The 24,704-nt window shown below is 35.4% G+C and overlaps 1 protein-coding gene across 3 annotated transcripts in view; it reads right to left on the reverse strand.

Annotated features, from left to right (window-relative positions):
• Positions 1 to 24,704, reverse strand: part of TAF2 (TATA-box binding protein associated factor 2) — a 97,169-nt gene that overhangs the window by 34,993 nt on the left and 37,472 nt on the right. For all 3 annotated transcript variants that reach the window (XM_047074131.1, XM_047074130.1, XM_047074132.1), the window contains 10 exons: positions 24,509 to 24,663; positions 23,705 to 23,819; positions 22,773 to 22,882; positions 20,262 to 20,327; positions 18,678 to 18,930; positions 17,178 to 17,318; positions 14,537 to 14,647; positions 9,484 to 9,677; positions 8,720 to 8,859; positions 5,568 to 5,637 (listed from right to left, as the gene is read on the reverse strand). In XM_047074131.1, the coding sequence (XP_046930087.1) occupies positions 5,568 to 5,637; positions 8,720 to 8,859; positions 9,484 to 9,677; positions 14,537 to 14,647; positions 17,178 to 17,318; positions 18,678 to 18,930; positions 20,262 to 20,327; positions 22,773 to 22,882; positions 23,705 to 23,819; positions 24,509 to 24,663 (1,355 nt within the window). The remainder of the gene's footprint in view (positions 1 to 5,567; positions 5,638 to 8,719; positions 8,860 to 9,483; positions 9,678 to 14,536; positions 14,648 to 17,177; positions 17,319 to 18,677; positions 18,931 to 20,261; positions 20,328 to 22,772; positions 22,883 to 23,704; positions 23,820 to 24,508; positions 24,664 to 24,704) is intronic.

The following is a 24,704-nucleotide window of genomic DNA, read 5'->3' on the forward strand; positions in this document are numbered from 1 at the left end:
AAGTAGAAAAGATTCTGAATAGGCAAAGCAATCCTGAAGAAGAAAACCAAAGCTGGACACATCACAATTCTGGACTTCAAGTTGTATTACAAAGCTGTATCAAGACAGTATGGTACTGGCACAAAAACAGACCATAGATCAATGGAACAGAATAAGGAACCCAGAAATGGACTGCTAAATGTATGGCCAACTAATCTTTGACAAAGCAGGAAAGAATATCCAATGGAAAAAAGCCTCTTCAGCAAGAGGTGTTGGGAAAACTGTACAGCGACATGCAGAAGAATGAAGCTGGACCACTTTCTTAGGTTCTTAGATGAAAGACCTAAATGTAAGACAGGAAACCGTCAAAATCCTAGAGGAGAAAACAGGCAACAACCTCTCTGACCTTGGATGCAGCAACTTTTTACTTGATATATCTCCAGAGGCAAGGAAACAAAAGCAAAAATGAACTATTGGAACCCCATCAAGATAAAATGCTTTTGCAGAGCGAAGGAAACAATCAGCAAAACTAAAGGCAGCCGACAGAATGGGAGAAGACATTTGCAAATGACACATCAGATAAAGGGCTAGTATCCAAAATCTATAAAGAACTTATCAAACTCAACACCCCAAAAACATATAATCCAGTGAAGAAATGGGCAGAAGATATGAATAGACACTTGCCCAAAGAAGACATCCAGATGGCTAAAAGACATATGAAAAAATGCTCAACATCACTCATCAGGGAAATCCAAATCAAAATCACAATGAGATACCACCTCACACCTGTCAGAATGGCTAAAATGAGCAACTCAGGCAACAACAGATGTTGGTGAGGATGTGGAAAAAGAGGAACCCTTTTGCACTGCTGATGGGAACACAAACTGGTGCAGCCACTCTGACAAACAGTACGGAGGTTCCTCAAAAAATTAAAAATAGAACTACCCGAAAACCCAGCAATTGCACTGCTAGGTATTTATCCAAAGGATACGGGACTGCTGATTTGAAGGGGCACATGAACCCCAATGTTTATAGCAGTACTATCAACAATAGCCGAAGTATGGACAGAGCCCAAATGTCCATTGACTAATAAATGAATAAAGATTTGGTATGTGTGTATGTATAAACATACATAAGTACATACACATACATACATACAATGGAATATTACTCAGCTAAAAAAAAAGAATGAAATCTTGCCATCTGTAATAATGTGGATGGAAGTAGAGTATTATTATGCTAAGCAAAATGAAGTAGGTCAGTTAGAGAAAGGCAAGTATATAATTTCACTCATGTGGAATTTAAGAAACAAAACAGATGAACATAAGGGAAGGGAAGCAAAAATAATATAAAAGCAGAGAGGAAGACAAACCATAAGAGACTCTTAAATACAGAGAACAAACAGGGTTGCTGGAGAGGTGCTGGGTGGGAGGATGGGCTAAACGGGTGAGGGGCATTAAGGAGGACACTTGCTGGGATGAGCACTGGGTGTTAGATTTAAGTGATGAATCACTAAATTCTACTCCTGAAATCATTATTACACTGTATGTTAACTAACTTGGATTTAAATTAAAAAAATAAAAACATCAAACATCAAACTAACATGAAAGACTGAGAACTTCCCCACACAATTCAAAATAAACACCTTAAAGCTTTTTTCTATATACAGTTGTCAACACAGAGATAAAAGCACTTCTCTTTAACATATGACGTCATTTAAACAAACATATGATTAGAAAAAAGCCAATTGTATGATTAGAGGAAATAGTAAAAAATTGCATCCAATCACTTAACACGTACTGAATCAAATGTATATAAGGGACCATGCTTATGTTCTAGAACAGAGACCAAAGGAAACATGGTCTCTGTTTTTTTGGAAATTCTATTCCCATGCGGCAAAGATAATCAAAGATTTCCAGCTATAAAATTAACACATATATAGCAAGTATTTCTTTACTTAAGGTTAGGAAGAACTGTAGGATTTTATGGGCAATCATGACTTGAGGGACATTACCTAGTACAGGGAATCAAAGATGCATCCTTGTAGAAACAATATTCACGTTCACCTCTAAAGCATCAAGGAGTAATTACAGGTAATCTGGGGTTTTTTTCCTCCAGACTTTAAGGTTTCACCCCAGAATTCTTCAGTTTTATCTAATTCTACCAAAACCAGTAATTCTGATATATATGATAATAATGACAGAGAAAATCAACATACATTTTTAAAATTTAATTCTCACTGAAGGCCATTTTATCATTAGGAGTTTAAAAATCAACCAAGGGCCATAAAAACAAAATGCTGTGTTTGGGGTAGGAGAGAGTAATGCCACTGATTTTAAGAGAAAAAATTTAAATTAAAAAAAAATTTACCTATTAAAAAAATTTTTTAAATCTTTATTTATTTTGAGAGAGAGAGAGAGAGAGAGAGGGTATAAGCGGGGAAGAAAGCGGGAAAGAAAGAAAGCAGTGCAGAGCCTGACACCAGGCTTGAACTCGCGAATCATGAGATTATGACCTGAGCCAAAGCTGAACGTTTCACTCATGGAGCCACCCAGGAGCCCCTACCTATCTTTAATAATTCTATCCAATAAATATGGCAGAACATAGCAGATCTGTATTATGGTTACTTACCGAGTTAAAGAAAAAGTAATACAACAGACTGGTGGTTGCAGGGTGAAGGGAGGTAAAATGGATGAAGCAGATCAGAGTACAAACCTCCAGTTGTAAGTCATAAAGATGTATTATACAGCATGGTGACAATAGTTAATACTGTGTTGCATATTTGAAAGTTAAGAGAGTAGATCTTAAACGTTCTCATCACAAGAAAAAAAATGTGTAACTATGTACAGTGACGGCAGTTAACTTATTATGGCGATCATTTCCCAATATTTACTAGTATCGAATCATTATGTTATATGCCCAAACCAACATAACGTTATGTCAATTATATCTGAAAGAAAGAAAGAAAGAAAGAAAGAAAGAAAGAAAGAAAGAAAGAAAGAAAGAGAGAAAAAGAGAGAAAGAGTAATGATGGGAACAAAGAAAAAAGGATAGAGTTCCTATTCAAAGTATAAAACACACAGAAGATGGGGTGCCTGCTGGGTGGCTCAGTTGGTTAAGCTGAGTCTTGACTTCGGTTCAGGTCATGATGTCACAGTTCATGAGTTTGAGCCCTACTTCAGACAATGCTCCCTCTCTCTCAAAATGCACACTGCACAGCCTGCTTGGGATGCTCTCTCTGCCTCTCCCCTGCTCGTGTGCATGTGCGCTCTCTCTCTCTCCCAAAATAAATAAATTAATTAAAAAATAAAATAAAAAACACAGCAGAAAACACAAAAATATAGACAGATGTCCCAAGATACCAAAAAATACACACATATATTAACTGCCACATGGTAACACTTCTATCCTCTGACCATTAACATTAAAGATTTTTCAAAGAAGTGCTGAATTTTTTAACTAGAATGTAACTACAGACTAGATGATATTAAGTACAGGCTAAGAGGTTCCCTACTGATGACATAAATGAATCACATCAACTAAGAAGAAAAATGTCAAATATAATCATGAAATACATCTTTAAACAGATTTTCAGTTCAGATTATAAATAACAGTGCTCTTCACTGTTTCACAACAGTATTTCAAAAGCAATCATTTAAATCACATAGCATATAATTTAACAATAGGGCAACTTTAAATACTACATAGTATTATAATCTGCTAAAAATGGTCTTCAAAACATAATTCCCTGATCTCAGAAATACACGCTTTAATGTTAGTTCTGATGTTGTGAACTGAAAACAGAAATGAATACATGATGAGCTTTGTTTATACTGTATTTATAAGTTCTGTTCCTACCTGCTATCAATAGGATCTTATAAATTTTCAAATGCATGAACTCTGTCAGATAAGAGATGAGGCTGGTTTCCTGCTTATCCTCTTTTTTATTTATTATATAAATATGTACCTTAGAATGGATGAGTATTTTTGTCCATGTCAACCTTACCTTTTAGTACACCTCAATCACAAGGAAAAATCACTTAAATTACAATTTACATCACAAATCAAGAACTATGAAATAATTAACAGCAAAACTTCATACAAAGATATGTATATAATAAGCACCTGAAATAGTTAGGGTTGGGTTGGGGTTAGGGAAGAAAGAGGGGAGGGAAGAGAGAAGGGAAGTGGGAAGGGAAATGTAAAACATAAACCACTGAATAAGGTGACTTAACCAAGAACTCACTGTTACAACCAACTTGAAAAACAACTGTTGGTAAAGACAATGTCTTTGTTAGGAAGCTGTAATCTCTTAGATGGACTCCTCATGCCCAGATGCAATTCAGTGAGGTTAGAAAGCAGTTTGACTTTTTAAAAGAAAACTCTCTGCCAACCTATATGTAAAGTTGAGGAAGATAATTAACATCTTTAGGTCTATGCTCTTGTTTCTAACTGGAGGGACTGTAGGGCACCTGGGTGGCTCAGTCGGTTAGCCTCTGACTCTTGATCTCAGCTCACGTCATGATCTCATGGTTGGTGAGCCCCATGCCAGGCATCTGCACTGATGGTGCAGAGCCTGCTTGGGATTCTCTCTCTCCCTCTCTCTCAAAATAAATAAATAAACTTAAAAAAAAAAGAGCAGCTTAACTGGAAGGACTATAATCTAAATTACTCTCAATGACTCAAATTTTATTTTATGAAGTCATAATCTTAAAACAAATGAACAAAAATTTACATGCCTAACATGTACAAAGAAAGGAAGACAGACATGGTCAAAAATTTAATCCTATTCAAATATACTATGAACATCCTACTTTGCAAAAGCAGCAGAAGTAAAGACAATGAAGACTAGAAGAAAGACAAAAATGAAAACTGCTATTATGTCAGGACTGGGATTTTCTTCTATTTTCCCTTATTTTCTAAATTTTAAATATTATATTATACTTTTTAAATACTAAGTCTATGTAATAAAAATTGAGATTTATATGAGATAGAAAGGAACAAATGAAATACACCAAGACACTTTTCTCACTTTTAAAACAGACTGAATCAATCAGCACATAAGGGATATACCATGTACAGTACAAACTGCTATATAAGCTTTTCTTTAAATTATAATAGAAGTTGTATGTAAAATTGCAGGGAATAAACTTTATTAGCAATATATTTTTGGGGGTGCTTGGGTGGCTCAGTCAGTTAAGCCTCTGACTTCGGCTCAGGTCATGATCTCATAGTTTGTGAGTTCAAGCCACATGTCAGGCTCTGTACTGACAGCTCAGAGACTGGAGCCTGCTTGGAATTCTGTGTCTCCCTCTCTCTCTCTGCCCCTTGCCTGCTCATGCTCATTCTCTCTCTCTCAAAAAATAAACATTAAAAAAAAAAAGAGGAAACAAATCGTGTTTTTAAAAATGTCTTTCCAAAAGCATATCTAATTAAAAAAAAAAACATAAAAAAGACAATAAATGAATAACGTATTCCTCTATTTTTGAAAATAATAAAAACTTGTTTTGTTCATATATAATCTTCCAAAATTATTCAATTTACTTTAGGACTTGTAAAATCAAAATAGTATAAGCACAAAAACTAACCTTACATAGGGGACAGGGTCATTCTGAATCATATTAAGTAGCCATTGCAGTTCTTCGTAACTCCGGTCCACTGAAAATAAAAATAAAGAAATATTTTATTTATTTATTATTTTTATTTAATTTAAACCCAAGTTAGTAAGTTAGTTAACATATAGGGTAGTAACGGTTTAAGGAGTAGAATTTAGTGATTTATCCCTTACATACAATGCCCAGTACTCATCCCAACAAGTGTCCTCCTTAATGCCCATCACCTATTTAGCCCATCCCCCCACACCCCTCCCTTCCAGCAACCCACAGTTTGTTCTCCTTATGGTTTGCTCCCTGTTTTTATCTTATTTTTCCTTTCCCTCCCCTATGTTCATCGGTTTTGCTTCTTAAAGTCCACATGAGTGAAATCATGTATTTGTCTTTCTCTAACTTAAGAAATATATTTGCTTCTAATTATAACAAATGAAATAGTAAGGGACAAGGAGGGAATTTACACTTAATATTTAGGGCTATGCCTTAGCCGTCTTCAGAGTTGAAAGCTGTACGCACCTTCTTACATTTTCCGTAGGAAAAGTCACTTTGTAAATTTCATTCATTCATATAGCCAAAACGTAAAACAGAACCAAGTGCATATTTTTCACTAATGTTCAAATCAATGACAAGTACAAGATAAAGCAAATTATATTAAAAACCCTAAATTAAAGATGAGCAATTCTAAATGGAAAAATATGTTTAAATAAAACTGTGTTTCTAGATGTTTAAATCAAATTATAGGGAAACTTGATACCCAATGGCACCTCAACTATATTACAGTATACAATATGAAAAACTGTTTTTACCCAAGTGGTTTCTTTCACTTGAGACTAAAGAGCAGCCTTAACTTTTCAGTAACACATAAAATCGTGCTATAAATATACCTCAATAAAGTCATTTGTTAGCTATTTCCATTCACCTTTTCAACAAGTTATGCTTTTATGATTTGAAAAGCTTTATTATCAGAATTTTATTTCTAATATCTTCCATTTTTTTACTTTCTAATGATCTAGATTCATGGATAACACCAAAGCACTTCTCAATTAAGTACTTATTGACTTAGCATTCTTTTGGAAATGACAATATTAGCATTCTATTTCATTTCAGGTAGTACTAATGCATGAAATCTTTGTAGTTATTTGACAGTAAACATCACTCATGTCCCTTAGGAAAGAAGGTTGGAAATACTGGCATATTTGGTAAATCTCAGAACTTCTAGATTTCACAAATTGGTAAAATGTCAAATCAAAACTGAAGATTGATAGAGGGATAGAGGATCACTGTTTTTCACCACTTCTTAAAAGAATTATTTTAACCCTCAATAAAAAGAACAAATGACCGTCCTTTCTGAACTTAGCTCAACATATATAAGATACACACTTTGTTCTTACCCTTTTATAATTTGACTATACACATACTTCTGAAATTTACAAAAAAATTATAAAAATTTGAGTATATTTCTTCTATTAACATATTAAAATTAACCACTCCTTCTCTTTCCATAGTCAGATGAGAAGTACAACACACTCTACCTTCTTTACTCTTCCCATATTTAGGTGCAATAATCTGAAATTCTAGATGTAAATTAAAATGACATATTTCTTATATTTGCATGTTGTTTTTAAGGAATTATTTTTGAAGTTTCCATTAAATTGTCCAACCATGTTAACAAATATTTAGGCTCAGTTCTTTTTTTTTTTTAATTTTTTTTTAACGTTTATTTATTTTTGAGACAGAGAGAGACAGAGCATGAACGGGGGAGGGTCAGAGAGAGAGGGAGACACAGAATCTGAAACAGGCTCCAGGCTCTCAGCAGTCAGCACAGAGCCCGACGCAGGGCTTGAACTCACGGACCGCGAGATCATGACCTGAGCTGAAGTCGGACACTTAACCGACTGAGCCACCCAGGCGCCCCTAGGCTCAGTTCTTTATTTTACAGGCATAGTCACATTTCACACTTTCACCAATCTTGAGTTATAATGTGATTCACTTCCAGGTCAGCTGGGAATTCTCTGGGAATTTTAAGAATGTTACATAGGAAATGTACATCTAAGTCTTTAATCTAAGTCTATGTGAGTAACAATTGGGCAAAAAAGAGAATGCAGGATTGCAGTTTTCCCTAAACATTGTGTTAGCTATTTGTTTATGGTCTTTTGAACTCTTCATATTGTGAAGAAGTCACAGGTTACATTATTCTTTTATCCTATATAATAACTGAGTTCTGATATTCCTAAGAACTTACACATTCTTTCCCTAACCTTCAAATTTAAATTTTATCAGACTCTGGCTTAGGAAGTTTCATTCATACCCTTTCTTAGTACTCTATTATTTTTTGGATTATTGCTTTTCTTCTACTCGCTCTATTCTTTATGACTTATTTTTAATATTTTCATCTCTTTATTTTTCTGCCCTGTATCTTTTTAAATGTTTTAGATATATAATATTGTTTTATTCATTTTTTTGTCTTATGTTTTCTTCACCTTCACAAAGCCTTGCCTAATCCCCCTATGGAGACTTCTGTGTACGTATCTTGTTCTACTTTCACAAACTTTTGAAAGGCACAAGATGTTTTCTTGAGTGCTTAATTAGAAATTTCCCCAAAATCTTCTTCTAGTTTAATAACATGGAATTAAACCTATAGAATGATACACTGATTTCTTAAAAGACCAAAGATATCTGTAATTTTATTATTTTCTATCACTTATTAATTCTTATAAAAGTTCTACATTTATCAAAAATTCTTTCAATTTAAAATTTAAATATCTCATATTGTTTGTAATATGCAACCCCAATAATGAAGACAGCTTTAAATAGTAAACATTTCTGAAATGATATGAGCATGCATATACACACACACACACACACACACACACACACACATTTATTTATTTATTTATTTATTTAGAGAGAGAGAGAGAAAAAGAGAGAGAGAGAGAGAGAATGAACTGGGGAGGGACAGAAAGGGGGGCAGTGGGGGAGACAGAGGATCCAAAGCAGGTTCTGTGCTGCCAGCAGAGAGCCCAATGCAGGGCTTGAACTCAGGAACTGTGATACCATGTCCCGAGCTGAAGGCAGATGCTTAACTGACAGAGCCACTCAAGGACCCTGAGCATATATTTCTAAAGCATTACCTTTAGTATAATCAACGACTGCTTCCAAAGCTGCTATCCTAATGTCCACAAAGTGTCCATACTCGGCATAAGACTTAAAAAGAGCGGGATCACTTGGCACATGTCCATTCTTTTGAAGCACTCTTATGGCTCTCAAACAACTAGGAAACATAGTATTTACAGTTAAATATTTTTATAAAAGTATTTTGTATCAAACTTATTTCCCAGGCATTAGGAATTAATCTCTAACAGTAAACTGAAACACTGATATGATTTGAATCCATCTTTTTAAATTTTGTAGCATTAATTTTTTGCAGTAATTTAGTCGATAACATATATGGAAAGTGAGAACTGGTGGTGATGTCTGAACCAGTGAATCAACTTTTTAGCAAACTCCTAAAAAAATAGAATTTTTTGATAGCCATTTATTAACAAGATGACAGAAGTGAAAAGGCATCTAAATAAGCTTAACAACAGAGATGTTTATACTCTATCCAATGGGATAAAAAGAGTATGTAGACATCCAAAATAATGCTTATGAAGAACTTCTGAAGACATGACAAAGTGTTTATGATATAATTCAAAAACTACATATACAACATCTGTCACATAATTAAAAAATGTATTTAGTTACAAGAGGAAAATTTTAGAAGGCTATTCTCCAAAACAGTAATAATCTGTGATGGTACAATCATATAGCATTTTAATTTTCTTTTATATCCTAAGTTCCTACAATGAGAATAAATTTCTCTTATAGTTACAAAAGCAAGTAACTTTCATCATACCTGACAGTGATAGTATGTCTATAACTTGGAAGAAGTTTTTCCATATTCAAAAACCTGGTGATTTCTTCAAGAATAAGTCGCACATCTGGATTTAAGTTGTCCAAAGTTCGAACTTCATTATTCACACTGACTGCAGGCGTAACAGAGTTGGCAAGGGCATCAATCATTTCTGCACGATAATAATTATCTGAAAACTAAGCCAAAAATGATCACGAGAAAACAAAATTCACACTTCTGTTCAAAAATTAATAAAATATTTACAACTTCAGAACGTAACTTATCTGAAAAGACAAGCAAGTTCTCTGGGAATTATTTATGCCTTTTGTGTAGTTGTACGTTGGGAGAAAGAGTGAAAGAGACTCACTAATTAGTAATACGTTAGTTTATTCAACTAGTATTTACCACATGTGAGGCACTCTTACAGTCACCTAGCTAGATTCCTCTACAAGGAAGACAACGCTTCACGAATGCTACTGGTAACACAGAACTTGAAATCAGCTATTAACTCTACTCTTACGTATAAATTTATAATCAAGGATCACCAGCTATTAGGAAAGCATCAACATAAAAAAGAAAGACCAGAACAAACAAAAGGTAAGAAATAACTTAGTGGAAAAAGAGTTTGCAAGGAAAAGAAGGGAAAAAAATCCCAAAACTATCATGAACATCATTTGAGAAATAACTAATGGTATGCCTTCCAATAGCATAACATATTTTAAATGTTTTTATTGCTTATTTACTTTTGAGAGACAGACAGAGGCAGAGACAGAGCATGAGTTGGGGAGGAGCAGAAGGAGACACAGAATCTGAAGCAAGCTGTCGGCACAGAGCCCAACACGGGTCTCAAACTCCTGAACAGTGAAATCATGACCTGAGCCGAAGTCAGGCGCTTAAGGGACTAAGCCACCCAGGCACCCTGCAATAGCATAACATATTTTAAAAAGAAAGAAATATGCAGAGATTCAGAATCAAAGTAAATTGGAATATAACAGTGGGAGAAAAAACTCCTGAAATTCTAAGCAAAAAGGCAGATCTAAAGTAGAGAGAAAAGGAAAGAAGAGGGCTGATGTAGAAGACATACAAATGCGAGTTCTAGCAAGAGAAGGCAGAGAAACAGGACAACCATCCAAAAAATACTAATTTCTAAATCCATATCCCAGTCAATTCCCAGAGAAGCAATGTATTGAAAGGCAATCTGGGTGTAGCTTGATTTAAACTCAGCAAATCAGATACTTTAGCCTAGGAATTTGAATATGGAGCAAGCAAATTCAATTTTATCATCAGTGTTGGGAATATGCTGTGGCAACGCAAGCTACCAGGAGACAGAAGAGGAACAACTGCCCCTGTGACTTCCACCATGGAGCCAGAAGGCCACAGGGACATATGTAATGACAGAATCCCTACACATTCTATGTTTAGATACTGGGCAAAAAAATAAAATAAACAACAAATAAAAAAAAAAATACTCCACACCTGTTCACTCTGAACAAAGTTTTGTTTTCAAATCATTTTAATGACTGCAAAATTAATCACTGAAGCTTCAGTCTCTAAGTCCTATTTCTTTCCTCCAGGGCCAGAGAAAACAGTCATGGACTTATGTCATGCTAATTTTGTTTTAACATTTTGCATTTATCAACTTTTTATTTTCCAGGTTCTAAGCCTTGTTTCAAATTCTGAAAGACGATTTCTTTCTTTAAAAAAAAAAAAAATTTTTTTTTTTAACGTTTATTTTTGACAGAGAAAGAGGGAGAGAGACCAAACATGAGCAGGGGAGGGTCAGAGAGAGAGGGAGACATAGAATGTGAAGCAGGCTCCAGGCTCTGAGCTGTCAGCACAGAGCCTGAAGCGGGGCTTGAACTCACAGACCACAAGATCATGACACTCAACCGACTGACCCACCCAGGCACCCCACCCCGAAAGACCATTTCTATTCAGAGATTATTCAAATTATATTTATACATTTTCTTCAAGTATTCTGATCGCTTCGTTGCTACCTCTGATAACTACTTTGCCAACCAAGCAGGAGCCCATTTATTTAACTGTTGTTTCTGACCAAAGTATTCAGATCACAGAAATAACTTACAAATTAAAAATGACATGGAAGCGTGGGTGAAGGAGGAAAACCAAGATTTAACATTTATCCCTCAGACCACATCCAATTCTCACAGCTACTATAATCTTAATTGAACAAGTGAGATAATCTGATCACCTCAAGGTTTTAAGAGATGAGGAAGAAGAAGTAATATGTAGAACACACATGGGGCAGCAGACATTCAAATACAGCAAAAATTCCTTAAAAAACAAAAAAACCCGAAGGCATCAATATCAGTGTGTTACAGCAAAGACTGTCGGATGTTAACAATGACCCTTTGGAATCAGGAATAGTTCAACCCATTTCTGTGTACCACACTTGAAAAAACAGAAATTTCAGAAACATGTGATTCATTAGAAATACGAATATATGCATAAAAGATTATCATATAAAATGGCTAATAACTAGGCTTCAAAGGGATTAAATTTTAGTCTTCTTGAAAACTAACTCATCCGGAATACTGAATTTTATGTTCTGCCAATTAATGAGATATTGAAAAATTTGTTTAAATATTTCCCCCCCGCCGCCCCGACTCTCAACTTCTTTTTGGCATTTAATGTTTTGTATCTCTAATTTTACTTGTAGAAACCCTGTCATTTCTTCTCATGCACTTTTAAAATTTTATATCTATGTAGTGAAACTTAAAAAAAAACAAATCCTTAACCAAAGCCCTCAGTAATAAATCATTTGTGGTTGGAAGTGAGGTGCTTTAAAAAACAGATAAAACGATTGATGCAATATTCTTAGGGATCCATCTAATCGCAACTGTTCTTAAAATTTTAATCCATTAATCTATAGATCTTTAAATGACAACCAAGTCTTTTTTTCCCAACCGCAATTTTTAACAGAATGAGTTTTGATATCAGACAGATCTGGGTTTAACTCCTGGTTCAACTCCTGGTTCTGCCACACACGTGACCTATTACCCTAAGTAAATCTTTATTAGCTTCTATCTCCTCACATGTAAATTGAGATAATAGTATCTATCTCACACATCTGATGCTAATCTTAATTTATTGCCACTAACCATAACACCTGATTAGCCTGCTCAAGATTAAAACAGATTGAGTCTTACACTGTTCTGCGAAAAATAATGAAGTATAAAGTTTAGTAATCTATCACTATGCTGCACCTTAAAAAATCATTAATGACATATATGATTGCATCATGTAAAACAGCACGGTATACTAAAAAGATCACCACTTGGGGCGCCTGGGTGGCGCAGTCGGTTAAGCGTCCGACTTCAGCCAGGTCACGATCTCGCGGTCCGCGAGTTCGAGCCCCGCGTCAGGCTCTGGGTTGATGGCTCGGAGCCTGGAGCTTGTTTCCGATACTGTGTCTCCCTCTCTCTCTGCCCCTCCCCCGTTCATGCTCTGTCTCTCTCTGTCCCAAAAATAAATAAAAACGTTGAAAAAAAAATTTTTTTAAAAAGATCACCACACAGATGGGCAGCAGCAGCACACAGCACAATTCCCAGATTATACTTGCTGTGTAATCTTAGACTCTCGACCTCTGTGGTTTGCTTTCATTTGCCAACTACAGAATAAGTAAGGTTTAAAAGAATTAAGGTAAGTGAAATCACTTCACAAAGTACAAGTACTGTACTGGGGCCACCATGATTTAAATTACATAAACACCCCCAAAACAAGAAAACTGACATAAACAAATGCACAAAGTTTTTCCCCATTCCATCTTAATATAATCTGATTTGATATCATCCAAAATCCTAACCTTGTATCTTCAGTAAAAGAAATTCATGTGCAGAAGAAAGGAATGTTATAAATGACAAGTCAAAACAAATCAGTAGACTAGGAACAAATCTTACAAAATTTTTTTAACAGTATTCAAAAATGGAAAGAAAAAGTCTATCAACTATAATGTACTTTCAAAGCACTGATTTTTTTAAAGATTCTTTTTAGCTTAAATCTTTGTTATTCTACTATGCTGAGGAAAAATTGGTCTTCTTGACTTTCGTTAATAATCACCATTTTTAATAAACATACTTATCACTTTTTCTTTACTCTTGTAATGTCTCATTAAACTTTCCATGAATTTGACTTATCCTACCAGATACATGTTTATATATCCTGTTCCCTCTTCCTAGAATAACCTTCCAAGACTGTCCCCATTCACAGACTGGGAAAAATCCTATTCATCTTTATGACTCAGTTTGAGGGTCATCACTTACATATAAAACTTCCCTGAGTCATTCTCTCTATAGCCTTGGAAGGTACCAGAAAACCGAATTCTCCTAGAAAACTGTGTATATGTATTTCCACTATGGATGACTGTTGCTGTTTTACTTGTTTGATTTCTCCATCAGGTGGAATCTGTGAGGGTCCAGAATCAGACTGGGATATACAGCAGTTGATCACTAGATATTTAATGAATAAATGAAATTCTGGACAGCACTTACCATCTCTTCCTTCTATTTAAACACAGTACACTGCCTAGCATAGCATATAGCCTCAAAAACATTTGCTGACTGTTATAATAACAAGATAAAATGAATAGCACTCAATAGCTGTTTGCAAATAAATAAATTAATAAACACATACTGTGGTAAAAAAACAAAAGAGTTAAATTCATCAATGAACAAGTTATTCCAAGAGGAAACTGTTTTCTGTGCATCCCATGGTAAAAGGAAAAAGGAATAAAAATAAAATTGGGTTGTCAGACTTCACCAAAGCAAGTTTTACTTGGCTCCCTTAAATTTGATACACTAATAGCTCCATCTTATAACAGGTATGAGGAACGTTAAAAAAACAACAACAACAAAAAAAAACCAAAAAACTAATCTTGGGTTGTTTTCCACTGGTCATTGTAATAAATCACATTTGTATGTTTCTAACTGTAGAAATTTTAAGTACCATGGACTCAACAATGATTTCACAGTCTAAATATTCTTTAAAAATCAAACATCACTAGGTAGGTTTTATAATATTCATTAAAGTATCTTACCTTATTTTTTCTGTTGTCATTGTACTTGATTAAGTCTAAAATGAACGTTAAGACTTCTTTGGGACAAAGGTTGTGAACATCTCTCAATAAAGCCATTGCAACTGGCATTGTCTACAAAACAAAAACAAAAACAAACTTTTTTAAGCATATAACCTAACTCTTTCGTTACTACAATTCACTGAAATATCTGGATAGAGCCTAACCCAACCCTTCTAATTCCCACCCCCTCCCACTGAGAACATGGACACTGCAACCAAAGAGCCGAGAAGCAAACCAAGGGAACTGCACTCTGTCACCTGTGCGCCTTTGTCTTCATTTGTTAAACTATAGGTAATATAAATCCTATAAATCCAGTGGAAAAGGAAGAGGTTTTAACACCAGAGAGACTACTATTCAACTCCTACTCTACTTCCGAGATGGATGATTTTAGCTAGCTGCTGACTTGAAAGCTTCCTTTCCTCACAACCGTTTTTAAGATGAAAGGATACAGCAGCTGAACGCCTATGACAGTTAGTAGAGTTCAATCATCAGTCCGAGAGACATTGATTCTGCAGCACCACCTCACTGTAAACCTAAAGAAAAATGGTAAATTATCTAAAATCCAGCCTAAGTTTCCCCTTTCCAAATTTTTGTAGGCAACTTTTCTAAGGAAGTGAAACCTGACTCACACAGCAGTAACCTTTACCAGTAAAACAAAACTATTTAAACTCAAGATGGAGCCACAGCTGAATAGTCATCAAAGTCCTCAGTGTGCAAGGAGATCTGGACTATGCTCATCTGATCAAGATAGTCAAATTTTCCAAACAGAGGGACAAATAGGAGGGTGGCTCCTTTGCTTGCATGAAGGACCAGAAGCAACAGGATAGTCAGTGTTACAACAGCGCAACAAAAGACACCGTTAATGCGATAAGAACAACAATTGCTATAAAATAATTTATTTTCCAAGAAATACCTTTCCTATGCCTGTTCTGCCCTTTTGGGACTCAAGTTTGGTTTAGACAGTAATCTTTTCTCTCTCTTTTCTGCCACTCAAAGTATTATGTGAAAGATAAACTGTTCTAAACGCATTAGTTTCCCAATGTTTTTGATGGCAACCTACAGTAAGAAATATATTTACATCCCAGTCTACGCACACATAAATGTCACGTATACTAACTAAAAAAATAAAACCAAAAAACCCCTTATGTTTATTATATGTGCTGCATTCTGATACTGCCTACCATTTTATTTAAAAAGCAAACAAACCAAAACTTCCTAAATGATCTCATTCCCCACACTAATGGGACACAACTCCCAATATGAAACACCAAACTAAGGTATACAGACACACAATGGCACAATGGAGGGGACATATTGGGAAGACACAGAAATTAACTTGTTTTCATACCACAAATTCGTGAAATGGCAACAGAGAACTGAGCAACAAGTAGTACAGAATGTTCAGTTGTGTAAAATAACAGGATGTCACAGACTACTTTGATTATACCAATACTGGCTTTCCCCAAACCTGGCTCATTCTGAATCTGTTCTGCTGATGAAATTCACTATAATTATATCGTAACTTCTACTCTCAGCAGGTGTCTCAATGTTGCTGGGTAATCTTTTACTTCTGCCTCTATCATACAAAATCTCACCTTACGTAATATCCCCCTCAGCATCTACCATTTCACTTCCTCTCAGTCTGCTTTCCACCTGCCTCAGAAAAAGGAACGTTCTTATCTCTTCTAAAATGAACTCCCGACTATGTCCCACCCTCTGCTCGTATCTTCAGAATTTACACTGCGCCTGCTCTTTTATATGCTGACTCGCTTCCACTTGAATATTTCATCTCTCCCTTTCCAAAGATACCTTTCTCTGTGCCAAACATGCTTCAAGTTTCTTCTCCCTTTATACAAAACAAACCCAAAATGTCCCTTTCTCAGCACTGCTTTATCCTCAACATGTCTTTCTCATACTCTTCAACACCAAAATCATTAAATAGGCTTCATTAGTTTTCTCTATTTCAACTTCACTCTTCCTTCTAGTCTGATCTACTTAATCTCACCTCTGCCTTCATTATTGATTTAAATTACTCAAAACATTTCACAAATGATTTGCAAATTGCCCAAATGCTGACAACCGTTCCATTCCCATATCCCTTCCTAAAACAGTGACACCATCACACCACTTTGACTTTCTAGATTTATTTAATTCTAAAAAATATAAATTTTACCACTGAGTAAACTGAGGCTCAAAGGGTTAAGAAACTTGTCCTCATGAAAACTGAGAGCAGAGCTGGGACTGAAACCAGAGATGGATACTGTACTGGTCTGTCTCAGAAGGGCTGTCCACATTCTAGAAGGAATGCCATTAGAAGACCTCACCCATACCTCGGTCCACCATGTAACCAACCAAAAAGTCATATTATCCATTTTTATGTACTTTAGTATAAATGTGGATACAGAGTTACTTACACACAGCTCATAAATTCTATGAACAATCAATTAAATTTGGGGAACATTTTGGAAGAAGAAAAACAAACAAAAGAACAAAGGCAGAACCTTTTATAAAAAGTAAACACACCTGTTATTTAAATAGTCCCCAAGTTAAGCTGAGATATACAGATAGTGGCATAAAACAATCGTAAGAAAGTAAACTGTACCTTCTGTAGAAAATAGCTTTGAAAGCTCATAAAGTTGTTTGTTTTCACAATGTTTGGACAAGTTTTACAACAAAACATTCTGGTAAAAAGTGACTTCATGGCTGGTGGTCCTGTCCATGTGCTTACCATTGAATTTGCAATCTGCAAATAATTAGAAAACGAAGTAATGTCCATCACCACTGAAAACATATTTTAAATAAAACAGCTTTTTAAAATTTATTAATACAATTGGATTAGTTTTCAACAATTTCAATTCTCAGAAATTTAATATCTTTAAGGCTTTTATTACCATTTCCAAAACACATAACTCACCTCCCTGTAAAATTCCTATGTACACTTACAGTTATTTTCTACAATTTCTAAATTGGAGCATTCTTTTATGTTTTAAGAAAATATGTTTGCAAATGGCTTCTAGTCTGAATAAGTTGTCTTTGTCCATTTAGGCAAATATAGTTCTAACATTTTAAATCTACCATATAGAATCATCACCAAGGATTTTAAATAAGGTTTTAAAATCTAGCCTAATTGAAAAATAAGCCAATAACAGTGATAACATTTATAGTCTGCAAGAATGCTTTCCAAAAACCATATCTTATTGAAACTTTTAGTGTATATAAAAATCATGTCTGAAAAGAATGGATTTATAATTAACTTTAGTCTATAACTTCATGGATCTGCTAAGAATTTAGCACACAAGAGTCACAAAGATCTTTATAGAAGCAATGAAATTATATCAAAGAATATCATGTTTGTCCTCACATATCTGAGTAGAATGTAGGAATGCAACTACTCAATAATTCTCATTAAAAATAAAATGAATCTAAACCATTTACAATCTTCTGAGACGTTGGACAAATTGATTCAGCAGTGAGGAAGAAGAGTCACTTATGGGAACAAACCTATCATCAAGATGTTTTTTAAATACCTGGAACCCAGTATTTGTGGCCAAATTGTCTGCATTTTTCTGGTTTTCATTTGTTCTACCTTCAGTTTTTTTGCATCTAAGGAAAAATATTTAGTTTTCTTAAGAAATTAACTTTTCTAGCATGTGAAATTATAGGACCTATCATTCTAAATTATGTATCACTAATACTGATTACTAAGCCCACACCATGAAATAGTCACCACCACGGGATAGTTAAGATGAACTGACTTCCTGAACTATAATGTAAAACATCAAACTAAGGAATTGCTCGCCAATTACATTCTTTGCTATAACGATATGGTTGGCAATTCAATAAAATGGTAAAAAATTCTCTTTGGTTTTAAAATCTTACTTTCAGTTTGGCAATTATGAACTTTTAATGCATTATCCATGCTCAGGTCAAAACATGTTTCCTTCACATCAGTCTTATTACACATATTTGGCAAAAAGCTTTCAAGGGAATTGCTACCAAGTAAAATTAAAGACTATGGTAAATTTTAATTTATTTTCAGCTTTTGTTGTTGTTTTAATATGCAGTAGTCATCCTGTTTTCTTTCTACTATATGTCATCTCACCTTTGCAAGGCAGAAGCAAGCTGACATTCTCACTCGGTAGAAACACTGCTCTTGTTCTAGTATGTCAGTGAGAGCGAGGCGAGATGCTGGCGTAGGGAATTTTTCCAAGGCCAGAATGGACTCTTGCTGTGCAACAACATCTCTTTCATAGCGGAGCTGATACTGCCACATAAAATCAGCTTGCTCAAACTCAACTTTCCTCAGCACTGACATATCTGGGTCTATCCTTATCCACAGCAAAGGGGAATCAGCACTGAAAGAAAATACAATTTTCTTTTTAATTTTTTTTCAATTTTATATATTTATAAAGTGAAAACAAAGCATTTGTTAAACAGATTCTCTTCTATACATGAAACATTCAAGACTGCCTGAAGTTTTACTCTATTCATTTTTTTTAAATCACACTGACAACATTCTCATTATGTTTAATGTATTTCAATTTTCTCACAGTGGCTAATCTTTATCAATCTTGCTTAAACGATACTCAAGGATACGAAGATAGCTGTCACAAAGAAATTCCATCTGAAAATGCTAATTTGGGGATTCTGACTTGTGATTATGTGATGTGAAAAAAAATCTCTTCATTTTACTGCCTAATAGACTGTGGCTGTAAATGCCACCTTTTCTTGGAAATCAATCTATGACAAAGAAATGAACTTATTTAACCAAATTAACTTGTTTAACTGATTCTTAACATTTTTTTTTAAATGTTAGATTCATGATCTTCATTTTCAAACAGCATGTTCTGAAATCACAGATCAAAGGCATATCATGAATTTATCCTCTAGTACTCTAGTACCTCTCAAAGTAACAAGCACAGTTTTAAAAACCTAGTCTGTGCCAACAATTTCATCAAAAGAACAGCACCTGAAATACTACTTTAATTCACCAAATACCAGTGGGTGCTTACTACAGGCAAGGCACTTGATATGGAAAAAGTACATAAATGATATATAAACAGCAATAATATTTGGCAACAAAGTAAATAATTAGATTTTTTTTAATAATTAGATATTTTATACAAAACACACAGGCATAATATGGATGAGCAAAATGAGGTTTGAGCCACATTATATTTCTGTCAATTAATAAACATTACCACATAAAATTTAGAACAGGAATATTTAAATTGTATTTTGAAATCACAGGGAGCCTCAAAGTGCCCTGAAGCCTTGTCTAAAGACAAATAGAATCTCTATCACCTGACAGCTCACTAGAACTGCCAACTATCAGGACCCACTAGTGAAGTACTAGATCAAAAACTGCATTGCGAGAAGATCCCCAAGTGAATGACATGCACATCAGAGTCTGAGAAACACTGCTCTAGAGGGCACCAGTGGAGCAAGGAAACTGCCCACCCCATAACCATCCTGTAGTTGCTCTTAGTTTCGCCTGGGCCAGGCGAAATTTACTTCTCACTCTTTGGTTAATGACAATTTTATGTAAGATTTTATTTAAACAATGCTTCTATGGCCTTTCACAAGTTTTGAAAGCACTGATTCCAACACATTTATATACCTTTAGGTGTGCACAACAAGATAAATGAGAATGCACAAAATATATCCCTAAACTCAAGTAACTTACTCCATCGCAGAAAGATCCATGTCAACTTCTTCTCCATTCATCAGTGGAATTTTTTTCTTCTTATTCCTACATTTAGGGAAAAGTAAGTTTACAAATGCACATTTCCAACGTTTATTTATTTTTGGGACAGAGAGAGACAGAGCATGAACAGGGGAGGGGCAGAGAGAGAGGGAGACACAGAATCGGAAACAGGCTCCAGGCTCTGAGCCATCAGCCCAGAGCCTGACGCGGGGCTCGAACTCACGGACCGCGAGATCGTGACCTGGCTGAAGTCGGACGCTTAACCGACTGCGCCACCCAGGCGCCCCAACAAATGCACATTTCCAAATTGAAAGGAGATACAGAACAGCTGAAATTCAAATTGAAAACTGCAAGCAACGTTGTAAGATAGCTTGAGGAAGAAAGGATAGTGAGTGTAATGGAATTTAAACACACAAAAAAGTCTATAGTATTTAAGCTGAAGGGAATGAAGCCAATGATACTGAAATGTCTTCTCGATCAAAGTTTAACAAAAAGCAAAAATGTGTAACTAAATGTCAGGTTAAAGCGTATATATATACTTCCAAGAACTGGTAAGCTGTTTTATACAGAAAAACAGATCAACAAAGAAATCCCCTAAAGTCCCCTACTACTATTATTGTATTATTATTAATGAGTTTATGTTTGTTATTGATTTATGTATTTGGGTGCTTCCAAGTTGAGGGCATAAATATTTGCAATTGTTAGATCTTCTTGATGGATAGATCCCTTAATTATGATATAATGCCCTTCTTCATCTCTTGTTACAATCTGTTTTAAAATTTAGTTTGTGTGATATGAGTCTGGCTACTCTGGCTTTCTTTTAACAACCATTAGCATGATAGATGGTTCTCAATCCCCTCAATTTCAATCTGCAGATGTCTTTAGGTCTACAATGCATCTCTCATAAGCAGAGATGGACCTATTTTTTTTTTGTTGTTGTTGCTGTTTTAATCCATTCTGGTACCCTATGTCTTCTGGTTGGAGCATTTACTTTATACAAAAGTGAAAAAATAACCAGGCCTGAAATGAGACATGAACAATTGTGAATATGTCCTCTAAGTGCAAGGTGTTGTCCTATAAGAAATGAAGTATGTGATTAACTATAAAACATCCTAATAGTATTAATTAATATGTACAACTAACTAATATGAGTAAGATTTAGGGTAAGTCAAAACAAAAGCAACTGCTTCCATTCAGATTACTCTTGAATCATAAAATCTACTGGTTATACACTAAAAACTTGGGTGAAGACAAATTAACAGAGAACAGTCTTCCTGTGTTCCTCATACCAAAGAACACCCAAAAAACATATTGTTACTACAGAGAAAAAAACCTGAGGAAATGTTATGAAAAGGGTAGCAATCAGATGTTCCCAATTTCCAAGACAAGACAAAAGGAAAAGGGAATTTCAGTCTGAACCTAGACAGAATTTTCAGAGGAAAAATGGTTCCAGGGAGATTTCAGAATCAACTGACATCCTCATTTGTCTGAGATGACCTAAATGTAGTCATCGTGAGTGTAAGACTTCTGTTCCAAAGTTTTGAGATTACTATACATTCCTCCAGGAAAGCACAAAAATGCTCCCATCTTTCACTATTCAGAATACATGCTAATGGCTGAGTTAAAAAAGAATGGTAAAGAAAAAATGTATTAAATAAAAGACGAATGGTTGAACATTTTCACTGACAATGTACGTTTTTAAAAGACATCAAGAATGTTCTCTAAGAGACGCCTGGCTGGTTCAGTTGGAAAAGCATGTGACTCGGTCTCAGGGCTGTGAGTTCGAGCCCCATGTTGGGTGTAGGATTACTTAAAATAAATAAATAAAGGGGGGCCTGGCTGGCTCAGTCAGAGGAGCATGCGACTCGATTTGGGGTTGTGAGTTTGAGCCCCATATTGGTTACAGAGATTACTGAAATAAGCAAAACAAAACAAAATGAAATGTTCTCCTCGGTGCGGAGCCCCACACAGGGCTCGATCCTACAACCCTGGATCATCATCTCAGCCTAAATCAAGAGTTGAATGCTCAACTGACTGAGCCAACCCAGGCATCCCACTTAGGTTTATTATTAGTCTCATTGGATTAATATCTGTAGTAAATATTGGGGAAATGATTACTGAGTATAAAGGAAAGAGCTGAATACATATGTCACAGAAAGCCCCTGCGTTTTCTTTACTGTGTCTTTCTCCCTTTTCTCTATATCACCATGCATCTGCGGAACCTGCTTGGGATTCTCTTTCTCTCCCTCTCTCTGCTCCTCCCGCTCTCAAAATAAACTTAAAAATAAACTTAAAAACAAACCAAAAAAACAAAGAGCAAATAAAAAATGTTTGGTTAAACCAACTTGAATGGAAAAAAAAAGATACCAGATAACATGTTCTCTACTTCAAAACTTAGGTATACATTAGGATTTCTATTCTGGCATTTTAATCTGTGAGACTTATAGTTTAATTATCAACTTCAGTTTACAGTTATGATTCAATGCCTACCTTCTGCTTTTGGAATGACAGGGTATATCATGTTTAAGGCTGTTTTCTTCAATTTGCAACGTATGATTGAAGGATCCATCTAATTCCTGCACTGTCACTTTAAGTGGTCCCTTTAAAAAGAAACACACTGTTCAAAGAGAATGCTCGGATAACACCAATATGTATTCTTACATGTACAGGCATTTTTATCAAGATATAAGATAATACTATACAAGATGTGTATCTGGAGACACAAAAGGTAGTCAGTGCCAAAAGAGGGGAGAACTGGAATAATCTGTGTTCCCTGAAATTTTCATCTGTAACCTCTTCACTGACCCATCACTAACACTTGGTATTTTCTCAACTTCAATCTTTGCAAACAAAATCTCATTATGAAACTTCTAAGCAGCTTCCGACCCATAAGCCCGTCCTATACTGAAACTGAGAAGAAAGTAATGCAGGTCATTTTGGAAAAATTCTTACTTTTTTTTTTTTTTTAAATTTTTTTTTTTCAACGTTTATTTATTTTTGGGACAGAGAGAGACAGAGCATGAACGGGCGAGGGGCAGAGAGAGAGGGAGACACAGAATCGGAAACAGGCTCCAGGCTCTGAGCCATCAGCCCAGAGCCCGACGCGGGGCTCGAACTCACGGACCGCGAGATGGTGACCTGGCTGAAGTCGGACGCTTAACCGACTGCGCCACCCAGGCGCCCCAAAAATTCTTATTTTTAAAAAAATTTTTTTATACATTTATTTATTTTTGATAGACAGAGACGGAGCACAAGTGGGGGAGGGGCAGAGAGAGAAGAAGACACAGAATCCAAAGCAGGCTCCAGGCTCCGAGCTGTCAGCACAGAGCCCGACACAGGGCTCGAACTCACAAACCGCGAGATCATGACCTGAGCCAAAGTCAGATGCTTAACCGACTGAGCCACCCAGGTGCCCCTCTTACCACATATTTCTGAGTTCCAGGAGATGTATAATCCTGTTTTATTTCCAATTCCAAGACATTTCGTTTCCTATTAAATGCAAAACTTCCATAAAATTTTACCACTCCACTTTGGTCTCTGAAGAATTGTAAAGGAATTTTTGCATATTAAAATGAATATGTACTAAACACAATGAATGACTTGTAATGGTAGGTAGTAATTTTCAAATGCATTCTTACCAGTTCAAAGCTTGAGAGCACACTTCACTGTAAACCAGGTGGCAAAGTATTCAAAATTTTTGTGAAAAATGTTTCCCCAGATTTAAACAAAATGTCTGAAACATTAACAAATTTGTGTTTTGAAAGAAGCAAAACCACTCTACTGGGGTTATTAATATAATAGTGCTTTGATACGAAAAAATGTAAAAATTGAGAGTTCCCAGATACCACTCAAGTTGTGCCAAGCTCTAACCACATCTAAAAGTGACCAAACACTACATCTTACAAGTAATCCTTCAGGCCTGTCTGGTGGATTATTTACCTCCCCCACCATCAAGCCTACTGTTGTACTCACACACTAAAAAGTAATTCAAAATATGCCAAATTTTATAAGCGTGTGTGTGTGTGTGTGTGTGTGTGTGTGTGTATCTCAGTGATCAACAGGCATCTCAGCAAAAATGATTTACTCTTTCTGGTTATTTCTACTACAATTTAGAAGCTCAAATAGTTCTCCTTTGGTCTCCCAAATCTCTTTTTCCTCCTTCCCTCGACACACATAACCGTATTATTCCCTTCCCCTCCTTGTTGAACTGCTACTGAAAAGGATACACCCACTGTTTTATTAAAGGCTGGATGTCTTTGCCAGAGACATTTGAGATGGATTTCAAAAACCCAGATGTGGAAACCAACATCTGACTCCACATATGTGACTGGAACTTCTGCGATGAAGCAGTACTAGCCAAACTTAACAGTTTATTGAAAACCTATAATGATGAAAGCGTCGGTTAGTAAGTCTGCATAACAT

This window comes from Lynx rufus, unplaced genomic scaffold (genome assembly GCF_022079265.1).
Source record: "Lynx rufus isolate CCGP_SWC_20201006 ecotype Redwood Valley unplaced genomic scaffold, mLynRuf1.p SCAF_12, whole genome shotgun sequence".
NCBI lineage: Eukaryota > Metazoa > Chordata > Mammalia > Carnivora > Felidae > Lynx > Lynx rufus.